At 29.3% G+C, this 12,557-nt stretch overlaps 1 protein-coding gene across 4 annotated transcripts in view; it reads right to left on the bottom strand.

Annotated features, from left to right (window-relative positions):
* Positions 1–2,817: 2,817 nt before the first annotated feature.
* The window catches only part of ftz-f1 (ftz transcription factor 1), a 348,349-nt gene continuing 338,609 nt past the window's right edge, over positions 2,818–12,557 (bottom strand). For all 4 annotated transcript variants that reach the window (XM_067051449.1, XM_067051451.1, XM_067051450.1 and 1 more), the window contains 4 exons: positions 10,849–11,107; positions 9,418–9,518; positions 8,194–8,349; positions 2,818–5,548 (listed from right to left, as the gene is read on the bottom strand). In XM_067051449.1, the coding sequence (XP_066907550.1) occupies positions 8,203–8,349; positions 9,418–9,518; positions 10,849–11,107 (507 nt within the window). In that variant the 3' untranslated portion in view covers positions 2,818–5,548; positions 8,194–8,202. The remainder of the gene's footprint in view (positions 5,549–8,193; positions 8,350–9,417; positions 9,519–10,848; positions 11,108–12,557) is intronic.

Here is a 12,557-nt window from a genome sequence, read left to right as displayed (position 1 = left end):
ATAGAATACCTAGGCATTTCATAGGTTGCTTAGCTATTGTGAATGTATGAATAAGGAACACAATAAGTACATTGCGACTTCATATCATCATATATTCATCTAATTTACCAAACCTTTGGAGTTGTTTCTTTTAAATAATGCTAGTACAAGTGGTCTATCTACCCACATCTGTGTGTGGCACCAATTGTACCACATTGCAGAAGGCGAAGTATATGAGAGAATAAAGGAAAATTTTTTTTGTTCATTATTTCTAGACCTACCAATTTACAAGTATGTTAGAACTGCACTCAAGGATTTAAGATGGGAAAGTAGCAAATATAAGCATTTTTATTTAATAAATTTATCAATTATACAGTATGTGACAACCCATCATGTCCATTTTGCTATGTTCAGGTATTCCAATTACTCATGGTAAGCACTAAGGTATGTGTAGTAAGTACTATTCATTTATATGATAGTTTTTATCTCTTCTTTCAGAGCATTTTTTCCCCAATAAAATTAGAAGTATATAAATGCAATGTAACCGCGAAACCATCATACAAATTGCCTTTTTCAAAACAATAACTGTTCTTTAACATTATAAACATGTTTATGTCAATGAGACATTAAAAAAAAATTGCCATAACTACATCTGGAAAAAGTTTAGTGGAAGATGATTTCTTCATGTCAGCAACTATCAATAAATATTGTTATAACTTTTTCCATTGATTTCTTGTAGTTATGACAGATTTATTAAATTAAATCATTTTTGTATTTTGTTTTTATTATTTGGTCAGTTATGTATTACAAAAACAAGGTTTTAATAATAAATATTTTTTATTATAAATCTCAATTATGTTATGTATAATTCTTATAAGAATCATATGTACTAAAATTGGATTAAGAAATAAAATAGTGAATCACTGTTTACCAATGCCATTAGCTAGATACTATGATTTGCTCAAGTCATTTATTCTCAGCCTTTTTTGTATAAAATAAATAATTTTCATTTCGGGTGGTGCCTTTTCTCTGCCAGACAGTTCAAGAATCTAGTGACACAGGTGTTGAGAGAATTAATGGCTGACACAGATACATTTTAATGATAATAGGCTTGTCTGAAGAAAGGCATAGATAAGTGAAAAATGTAAATAATGAAAGGAACATTTACTGGCGAAAGTCATCACTCATTCAATGAGTGAATTATTCTACAATAATAATCATGCTGTCTCAGTTAGGTAGGTACTTACTATCCTATGAATATTTTCTGACAGAATGGTTTTCACTTACTTTTCTGCTTGGGTTTTAACACCGATATACCAATACATGTTTTTTAATTTAAATGTTACAAATTTTTATCATCTAATACTGCCGTTAGGTTAAAAATTGAAACAAAATAGTGCTTAATTCATTTATCATTTTCTTGGATATTTTGGGGAAACTCCCTTCCCCTCTTCAGTCTTCTACAATTTAATAAGCATTTCCTCAATTGAATGCAATCAATTAATTTCATGTCTAATTAAATAAATAAGTTTTTTACACATTATGTTGTTTACTTACCTAATCTGCCCCAATATTTTTAAATATATAAGATTTAAATTTATAACTACACAATGAAGTTTGCATAATGCCGAGATTTATGTAAGCATCAAAGGTTAATGAGAGACTGTGGGGGAGGGAGAGATGAAATTCAATTGATTATTATTATATGATTGGATTCCCGAGTCCAGGAATAAGTTTAAGGTCTTCTTTTACATTTAATGTGTTTTCTATTTTTCTTTTTATAAATAAGTTATTCCTTATTTTTATTGTATTTTTTCTTTATTTAATATCTTTACATTATCAAAACTGATTTCATGGTTATGATTATAGTTTATTACATGGTTGCTTATGGCTGAGTGGTTTCTAATGTAAATAATGGAGTTTATACGTTGCTTGATACTTTTTTTTTTTAATTTAGGGATTATTCACCAATGAAAATCTTTCCACAGGAGCATTTATATTTTTAATTATTATATTGATGGTAATATTTATTGACCTAACCCAATAATTCCAGTGTTGTTTTAGTTCTTCTCAAAATTATTTTATTTAACCTTTTACCTACCTTATTTTATTTTATTTTCCCAGGTAATATTTAAATTAAAATCAAACATGAAGTCAGAAACTTATTTTTAAACTGGTTTTACTGTTCTAAATTGAAGCAGAAGTTTCAATGTTGGGGAACTATTCAACTTCCAATTGAAAGTTAATTCGACTATTAGGAAATCAAATGATGAAAACACCTCCTTTTAATTTTTACTAGTGACTGTGGGTAGATAAAAATACTTAATTCTCACATTAGCACTTATTAAGAATACAACTAAAACAAAATAATTTATTTTATTTTTTTTCCAAAACTAACAAATATGTTATAACAGCTGACGAATTATGAAATACTTTGAGCTCCAAATATGTAATAGTGAGAATACCAGTGGTGCTAATAAACTGGTTTGGAAATTTGAACCATTTGGATTTTACAGTTTTTTAATATTACCCAAGGAGAGCTTAAGATTAAAGCTAATAGTTTTTATTATCTTATTGATAATTATAACTATTTTTTTTTTTTAAATTTTCAGTAAATAGAGAACAATTTATCATTGAAATTAAGCTAAATGTACGAAGTTATCTAGTTTTTTGCAACTCCCCTTTTATCTTAGGCTAATAACCCTTAAAATAAGCACTCAGTCCCACAACATCAAATCCTTATCATAGTTTTTTGAATGAAGGGAGCCAGTCAGTTAATTGAAATAATAGTTAATAGTTCTAAGTTGTGATAGGGGTGTTGAAAGGATACATGATAAGTAAACAGATAAAATATTTTGGTTTTATTTATACCTACATCTCATTCACATAAAATTGTTTACCCAGAATAAAGGCAAAACAGTAGACAATTTTTTTTCTTATAAAGTAACAATGAATGATCTAACAAATTTTTAAAATTATAATTAAATAAACACTATCCATGTGTAATTTAGAGACCTTCAGCAAATAGAAAGTAATTTAAAAATTGTCTGATATTTTGCCTTTGAGCCGGGAACAAAAAATCTTAACAGCATCCACATAAAAGATGCTAACAATATATACATTGATAGTAATGTAACAGTATATCATTAATAAAATATTCACATGGTAATGCTGACTTGTTAAAATGGTAAAAATACAAGTTAACTATAAATTGAGGTAACAATTTTCCATTCTTAATACACATATTAAAAGTAATGGTAGATTAAATATCAGAGGCAATCTGAAAAGAAAAACAAACAAAACAATGATCACATCGACTCCTCACATTGAGATATGGAGCATCAAAAAGTTATCACAATTCAAGCTATTGTGTTTTTTTTTTTTCACATTACATTTAAATGAGAATACTCTACATATAATGAGACCCATAAATGTTTTAACATTTAATTACAACATCTTGTAGATTCTGTTTTATAATTTGTTATTATTAACATTTTTATATATATAAAAATAACTTTTTAAAAATATTCTTATCATAATCCAATCAATTCATAAAATGATCATTCCTCATTTCATAATTTAAGTAGGCTCTTTCTCAATATATATATTTTTTTAAAAATTTACTTTAAAGAACTAAGAAAGCTCTTAGCATTTCAAAAATGTGATGCGACATAAATAACTTTAATGAAAATATAGAAGCTATAAAACTATATAACTCTGCTAAATTAATAACAGTAATAAAATCTGTCTAACCGGTTTATAATTCAACTGCACCTTTAAAAATAAACTCTCTTATACATCACAATATTCTTTTCACTATCACTTTTGTTGAATTTATGCTTATTTCTGCTTCCCATAAAAATATATATATCATCTCATACCAAAATACCTCCGCTCCCCGATAACATCACAAATTTACAACATACATATCAAATTTACAATTTAACTTAAGTGACAGATCATAAACGCCTGGCAGTGACAGAAAGTGGACAAGTTAGAAACGTAAATTAAATTTTCAATTATTTTATACATAGTTCTCTATACATTGCACAAAATGCCATTTATCAACCAAGGAAATATTTTTAAAAAATAATATCTCATATTTACATATATTCACTAAAAGGCCAATTGTATGAAATTATATTTATATATATATATATTTATATATACTTAGATACAGAAAAATATAGCATACTCTTTATATTTATTTACATATTTATAAATGAAAATATATGCTTGTGTGCAAGGTGTTATGGAATTTAAGAGCAGTAAGTTTTTTCTGGCCAGGAACTGGGAGAGTGGACGCTACATTTGGTCTGGGACAAGAGAGATATCCCTCTCATTAGGTAACTGTGAAGACACACATACTTAATAAATTTACATTAAATCTAATTATTAAATACACGCTCATCTTTCTCACAAATAAAACAATTTTCCAAGCAAAACTTTTTGTTTCTATACACGCAGAACTTGTTGGCGAGATAATCGGCAAACAACCGATGTTTACCGCATTGTATTTTAAGCAAATAAAGAAGCTAAGAAAGAATATTTGTCCCGACACCATGACCCTCGAGTGTTAAAAAAAAATGAAAAAAAAAAATAAAAACAAGAAACAATTAGTAAAAGAAAGACAAAGAAAATGTGCAATGTCTAACATTAATAACCGTAACCAAAATATGTTTCAACAACCTTCAGGGAAATTAATCATAACAAATGAAAATGGTTGAAACTGTTTTTGGAATGTAACAATTTACTTCATAACAACATTCAATTCTCTATTATAAACTGACTTACACACAATTCTTTTTTTTTTTTTTTCAATTTTTTAAATCTTTTTCTTTGTTATGTAATGTTAGTTACACAGATTATATTTAATTTGCAAGCTATGTGATCCTCGCCTCACATACCATTAAGCAAATTGATTCCTCGAATGAGAACATAAATAACTTTTGATGCCCAAAGTATCCCTTCCAGAACAATTCACTTGTTATAAGTGGAATGTAAACTAGAACTCATTAAACTTACAAACATTCATCAGGCACAAAACCGAATTAACATAACTAACCTAAAATTAAGGAAAGAAAGAATGAGCAGTTATGTTCAAACAACATAATGTAAAATAAATAACTATAAAAGAATCAAGTATTTAAACTTTAACCATTTATAATCTAAATATAAGAAAATAAGAAAAAAAAATATCGGTCTCGTGCCTGGGGGACTATACTATATTGTACTCCTGGTATTTTTTAAAAGTAATGCCTTTATTAAATACAGTAATTTATTATGTGCTTTGTACTTTTCTGAAGGCATCTTATTTTTTTTTTTTCCTGTACACTAACATGAGGTCTAAAAGTATTTTACAAAATTACATAGTCCTTATAATCGCTGCTCCTTACACAATCACACACTCGCTGACACTAGAGGAAGAAGAGTTCTATACAGTATCGTGAGCCTGGTATCTGCCAACTCGGGGCACTCTAGGTAACTCAGTATTTAACTTATGAACACATGATCCCCGTTTCCCTCTCATATTGCACTTCGTATCATCAGCTCCTCGTTCCGCACTATCCTGAAATTAAATATAACTATTAAGTGGAAAATAATGGCCTAGATCCAAATTTATTTTTACTTTAGGATATTTTACGATTTTTATCTGAAACCTTCCTAAACAAGTGAGTAGCTGAAGAGGTTAATTCTCTTCCTAAAAGTTGTTTGTTCTTTAAGGATGTTTTTTCAAAATTTTTACTATCTTGCATAAATCCTAAGAAGAAAAATCAGATAACATTGTAATAAATATTCAGAAGAAAGTTTTCAATGGAAGGAAACATGAAAAAAAAAGTCATTGAGTTCACTGAAAAATTATAAAGTAAATTTTAACTGGTTATGAAGTAGTTCTGAACTGCATAAGCTGGATATTGACAATAATTTGACTAACTTATTATTTAATTACTAATTACTTATTTTTGACTAATTATCATAGAATGAAAACTGGTCTCTTTGATGTTTATAGTAATATAAATAATATTTATGAACATAAAAGCAATACTAATCTTAACTACTCTTATATCTAACTAATTTCTGGCAATTTATTGTCTTTCTCTGTCCTATAGTATCAAAATATGTTTACTAAATGCTAAGTTATTTGAGATACCCATAATAATTATTACACATTTTCAGTTTTTGGGTTAAGGCCACTCTAATAGCAATATATGTTCAATTATGGTTGATTGTTTCAGAGATTTTAATAAGAGTTTAAGTGATCAAAATAATGCCTAACTACCAAGATTTTTTTCACTAGCCATTTAAGAGTCAGAATTCCAACTTATAGAGCCTTGGGTGTGTTGCAGGTAAGGACTACTGACTGCAGAATTGATATCTTTCTTCCTCTAACTCTGATGTGTCAATAAGCATGGAGTTACAGTCCCAACAGACCTAACACTCTGGTCTCTGTTCCTGGTTTTCTCATCTCCGAGATGGAGTTTCCTCCTGCTGCCCCTTTTTTCCAATATAGTTAGGGTACATACATCTGGGTCTACCACAAGGATGCCTGTCTTATGGTCTAACTTCTAAGAAGCATCAGACCTAGTATGGTCCATTCTTCACATGTCCTCAAACCAATTTAGCTGCTGCGTGCAAATAGCTTTCATATTTCTTGATGGTTAACCAACTTTCATGTCTTTAAAGGAACACTGACTTAGACCTGAGTATAGCCTGAGTTTGTTCTCTGTACTTACTTCCTGCTTGCCTATGTTTTTTATATCTGATAGTAAAGCCCATTGGCTTTCATCACTCAATTTAGAACTTCCTGTTCTTTTTTGTATTAGCTTATAGTTGTACCAAGATATTTGGTAGACCTAGGGGTTCACCATCAAATGAAATCCTGGACACCACAATATCCTTTCCAAAGCACATGACTTTGCTTTTAGTCTGATTTATTTGCAACTCTCTCAGCTGCAGTTCTTCATGTCATTCGACAAAATATGACTGGAAAGCCTCCTGAGAATCAGCTAGTAGGACTAGATAATCGGCCAGAGCAAGCAAGGTATGGGGTTAAATTGAAATATTGTGGCATTAGAGGTCACTATACTACAATTCTTGATTATATCATATACACAACTGAAGAGGCATATTGATCAATTATTTCCAAATTTACTTTTGCTTCCTTTTATGAACAGGGATTATATTGTTCCCCCATTCTTGTGGTAACTGCTTGAGGTCCCTTCATCTTTTGGAAAAGCATTTGGAGGCACTTAACCGGTTTGTTACTACTATATTTAAAGATTCTGGATTAATCTACAGCTCGAAAACAAATTTTCTTTCTCAAGCTTCTCGCTTTTCATTCTGTGAAACCTGTGGCTTAGGATTGAAATTCTAGTGCCTTATCAAATTAAGAATGTTTCAACAGGCATATTCATACTCCGCAAATTATGGTAATGAAATTTCAAAGGAAAATCAATAGATGAATTATAAGGGGCAGAATTTACTCTGTTCATCATGCAGTTTTCACCTTATTTAATGTATGGAATGGAAGAAACGAATGAACAATAACAAAATCATTGACCAATATTTATTTTAAAATAAAATAAATATTGGTTTACCATAACTAAAATAAAACTGTAAAATGAACTCAACGAATAACAGTTTGAGTGCATTAATAAAAATCATATTATTTGTATTTATTGTTTTAGTTGACTATTATAAAACTATTACTTTAATACTACTACAATGTCTTTTCCTATGCTTGGCTTAGTTATCACTTCGAAACATAAACTAAGAAATAGTAATACTAAATTCAGGATCCACTGTTTTCTTCCATCAAGCTTGAATTCTCTGATAAGAAAAACATCAATTATGATTTAGTTATCTACAGTTTAGATACCATATGGTGTCCTTAATTCCAAAACCTTCAAACTACAGTATAAAACAAATCTAGTAAGTAGGTTTAGGAGTCAGTATTATATATATCTTACAGTTATTTGGTGACTGAAACATGGAATCACAAATTTCATAAATCATGTTGTGAATTCTTTACATAATTAAAAAAAAAGTATTGAACATTATTGGAATTGATTAGAAAAAGTCAAGAGTTCATAGCAACTAAACTTTATTTGAAAGACATTGTTTCTATTCCCTTAGAATTAAGATGATAAAGAAACATTGTCTCCAGTTTTAATTTTTCAATTGTAAAAGGAATAATAATATGCAGATGCCTACCTCGATTATTTATTTCCTTTTTGCATGCAACATCTCCATTAGTAATGTCTGTGTTGGAGCACCTCCATTACAGTGTTTCATGTATAGGTGCTCTTCGCCTCGTACAGCTATTGAGTGTATTTCTGGCAAGATCATTAACAATTTATTGAACTTATCCTGAAAATAAAAAGATAAACTTCAGTTAGACTTAGTAGTTGTAAATAATACTTTTAAAAATATCTTTGTAGATAGAACAAAATGGATAGACTCACAGAGGACCATCAAAATAGACCAGAATCTTTGAATCCGGAACAGATTAAGCTGAAGGCTGAATAGTAAGAGGGTAAAAAAATATAGTGCTTAACAAACCAGGTGTACCATTAGTCCTACTTCACGGAAGGGTGGTCTATCTAAAGTACAGTTTGATCAGCCATCATCACAGGTTCAAGGGAGCCTCTTATAAACTTGTTTGAGGAGGATTCTAGGAATTCATTAGGAGTTTGTACCCATGGAACTGTGGAGGGCTTGTACATCTGAAAATGTAACCTCAAGACTCCCAAACCTGGGATCTCTGGTAGATGAAGAACTAACGACCCAGGATATTCAGGCCAAATGGGGCAGAGAAACCACACATAGCACGTGGAAAAAATTAAAATCTCTCCCTGAGTTTAGGGTTAAAGATTTGCAATAGTCAAACAGCTCTTTTTATGATACATGGTAATCCTAAGCTACACAAACCGATAACACTAAGTAGGTGGAGATTCACAAAGGCTGCTCTCCTTGGTAGTTCCTATGGTACACAGTACACCTTTAATAGGCAGTTGTGCTATTACGCTCGGAGAAAAAAAATAAAGGCTTTGTAATTATTTTTATTTAGTTTATATATTTATTTAGTTACCTATGCACATTGTGAATGTACGTCATTAAAAATTTATAATCAGATGTGTTTATTACACGGCAAGTGTAGCAGAGCGCCTAGAATCCGGGAATAGAAACAACAAGTTCACTTGTCATCAAATTTTGATACACTCTACAACAAAGGTAGGCCTATAGATTAAGCAGTGCAAGAGGCAAACCAAAAAAGTTTGTATCCTATGAATTAATAAATTTCAAATATTGCCTGAATGAAGTAGGAAGTTAATGAGATGGCAAATTGAATAATAATAAGAAAACACATATTTAGTTATAAGTTGATATTCATAAAAATTCAATTAAGATAAAAAAAATGATGAAATCAATACGTACCTGAACTTGTGGATAGGAAGTTAGGCAATAATCATGTAGGGCCTGCTGAACCTGGTCGTGGCCTTCCTGGACGTGCTTCCTGTTCATCAGTCCCCTTACATCTATATAACAACATGCAAACTTCTATAATCATTTCTACTATAAAATATCATTTATTTCAAGTTGTAAATTTATGAGAGTCAATAATGTGTGTAGTAACATTTAGTTTTCAAAGAAGAAGTAAAATCTGACTTAGTTGTCTTGTCAGAAAACTATGACATTTTTTGAACAAAAAAATTGTAATAAATTAACTACATAAATTATTAAATTAGCAGAATATCATTCAACAAGTGTTCAGAGTGGTCCGATCGTCTAATCATTAAATGACAAATGAAATTAAATTTTTTCATTAGTGAAACAATGTATCTATTACAAAAGTATTAATAACATCAGAATAAGGAACAATTAGAACATGCCAATACACTCAGAGAAAAATTAATCTTTGAGGAATAAATATTTAAATATTATTTTTTGTAGACAAAGAACAAAAAAGGAATAGTAATTTTTTGAATTGGTTAATTATTGAATATGAATGGTTAATTATGTAAGTCATATTTGGATTTACTAGGAACAAGCCAAAACATGGCCACAAATTGCAAACAGTTTTAATCTTTAAACATAAAAGGAGGAAATTTCTATTCTTCCTATCTTAACAAATAATTATTTTATGAATTAATTGAATATATACATTTTCCTAATATGAGTTTAAAACAAACTCATCCCCTATGATTAAATGATTACTGATTTAGTCAACTGGGCAGCATTATTAGCTGCTGTAAGTTTTATTGTAAATGTTATAAATGGTCTTATTTATTTTTGGTTATTCGTTTTAGTTAAACACAATGTAAATGATTCAACATGCAAATATAGTGTTAATAAATTTTTTAGGGAATTATTTTTAAACCAGGTTTCATCCAAATACATTACTTGTTTCAATGCATTAACTAGAACAAATATATTAATTATATTTAGTTATATATTAACTAGAACAAAAGTCGCCAAAGCTATCAACAGCCCTGATGAAGTTCTACAAAGTGAGGCGAAGCGTCGGAAAATAAATAGTTGTTAACAATTTTTGTTTCTCTTTTAACCATAACCTGACCATCTTCCTCATTATTTAGAACCAATATAATTTAATTTTTACCATTCGAAACATTAAGATTTAAAAATTATTTCAATTAATTCAAGATAAATTGAGTAACCAATAAATCAAAAGTATTGTTCAGATCATATGTACTTCAGAAGTGAATAAATCAAACGTCTTCATCCAAGAGATGAAGTAAAATGGAATTTTTTTCATAATAAAAAAAAAGTGGATGAATGTCAGTTTTATTTCACTAAATGATACAATTTATAAATTTTAAATGTTTCAACTGATTTCTTTTTTTTTACCTGGATTAAGAAGTAAGAGAAACTTGATGGAGATATAGTCTGAGGTGTCGAACTTAAGGTCTTGAAGCCTGGTCGAAATTTCAGTGAAAGGTTCAGCTAGGTTGGGGACACCTAACAGGCCAAGGCTGAGCAGGTCGAACTTCTGCCCGTTGGGCAAGGTAGCTTCATCCGGGAGGTTGTTATGCATCCTATGGTGCATGTGGTCTAGGACCAGCATATCGGACCACGAATGTTGTAACAGTTTCATCTGGTCATCAACCTGAAAGAAAAAAATCATAATTAAAAAAAAAATAGAACCTGAAAGTTAGAAAAAATAGGAAATATCTGACCCAACGAATTAGTTGCTACTATGTGTAATTACAATATAATGGAGTCAACAGGTGGTTAATCATATGTAATTCCTCATAACCTTGTTTTTGGTTTTCTATATCAAGCAGAAAATTATTTTTTAGAACTACTCATTTGTCCTCTCAAGCCTGAGTGATCCCTGTTCCTGACTATAAGCATTTGAACTTTCCTCGGTGTAAAAGGGTATTAAATATATGTTTGGCAGAAATTGATACTTTAAATGGGAAAACAGAAAGGAAGAATACAAGAGTGAAACTAAAAAATAAAATTTAGTGATCTAGGTTTTGTTGTTCTCTCAACCAACCTCTGAATTCCTATTCTTGGGGAATAGTGGAGCTCACTAAATACATAGGTGGTTTGTAATGAGACATTTCATAATAATTTATAGATTTAAGAAAAAAAGACTGATTACTAAGCAAAAATTTCTGGTTATTAGTTAATTCAAATTAAATAAATCAAGTAAGTGTTAGTTAAAATTAAATACATTTTTTATAACCATAAAAGACTTATCGAGTTAAAATTTGATCATAAGTAATAAATACACAAAAAAAATTGGTATGGTGATAAATGATGTTAATTACAAACAGATTGTAATCAAATAAAAAAATTATGATATTATTTCATTCTTTTAAAACCACCGGGAGAAGAGGGACCAAATGTATTTTGTAATTTAATAAATGATGGATTCATTCTAGTTCAAGGCTGAATGAATTCAACATTTGAGAAAGTGTTTTTGCAAAACAGGCCATTCATTTTACTAAACAACTATTTTAATAAACAATGAAGACTGAAATAAATTTTAATAAAATTGAAAAATGATTTCAAACAATTAATACCTCAATATTTAATACTTAGATCTGTTAGATAAATCCATTGCCAATACCAATTTAATAAAAACATTGTGGGAGCACTGACAGTGTTTTCATTTCACCTTTGAAGAAATTAAAATTATTTTAGCCATAAGATTTATTACAAAATTAATTTTTTCATTTTTGATATTTTAAAACATAAATATATGAATGAAAAGTTAGTCTTTTATCTTTTAGTTAGATTTTATCTTAAATCTATGTAATCATCAAAAAATTATCGTATTTAAATAAAAATTGGTATATTTTTTAGAGCAATTCAATGTTTTTAAATACTACACATACTGTACAGAATTAAATATTTATTTTATACCTTGTTTTTTATTAAATACAAATTACCTTGTTATTAGTTAAATAATGCCTATGAAATTGAGACTGTACAATACAAAGACAATTAAGAGAAAAAAAGAACTCCCGACAAAGGTCATACATAGAAATGCATAAACCAAGACAAAGAGAGATTGGCCATTATGTGACTGGGGGACTCCACAGCAT

Source organism: Halyomorpha halys, unplaced genomic scaffold (genome assembly GCF_000696795.3).
Source record: "Halyomorpha halys isolate HHAL.00 unplaced genomic scaffold, Hhal_1.1 Scaffold968.1, whole genome shotgun sequence".
In the NCBI taxonomy this organism is placed as follows: Eukaryota; Metazoa; Arthropoda; class Insecta; order Hemiptera; family Pentatomidae; genus Halyomorpha; species Halyomorpha halys.
This window is presented reverse-complemented; position numbering and strand designations above follow the sequence as displayed.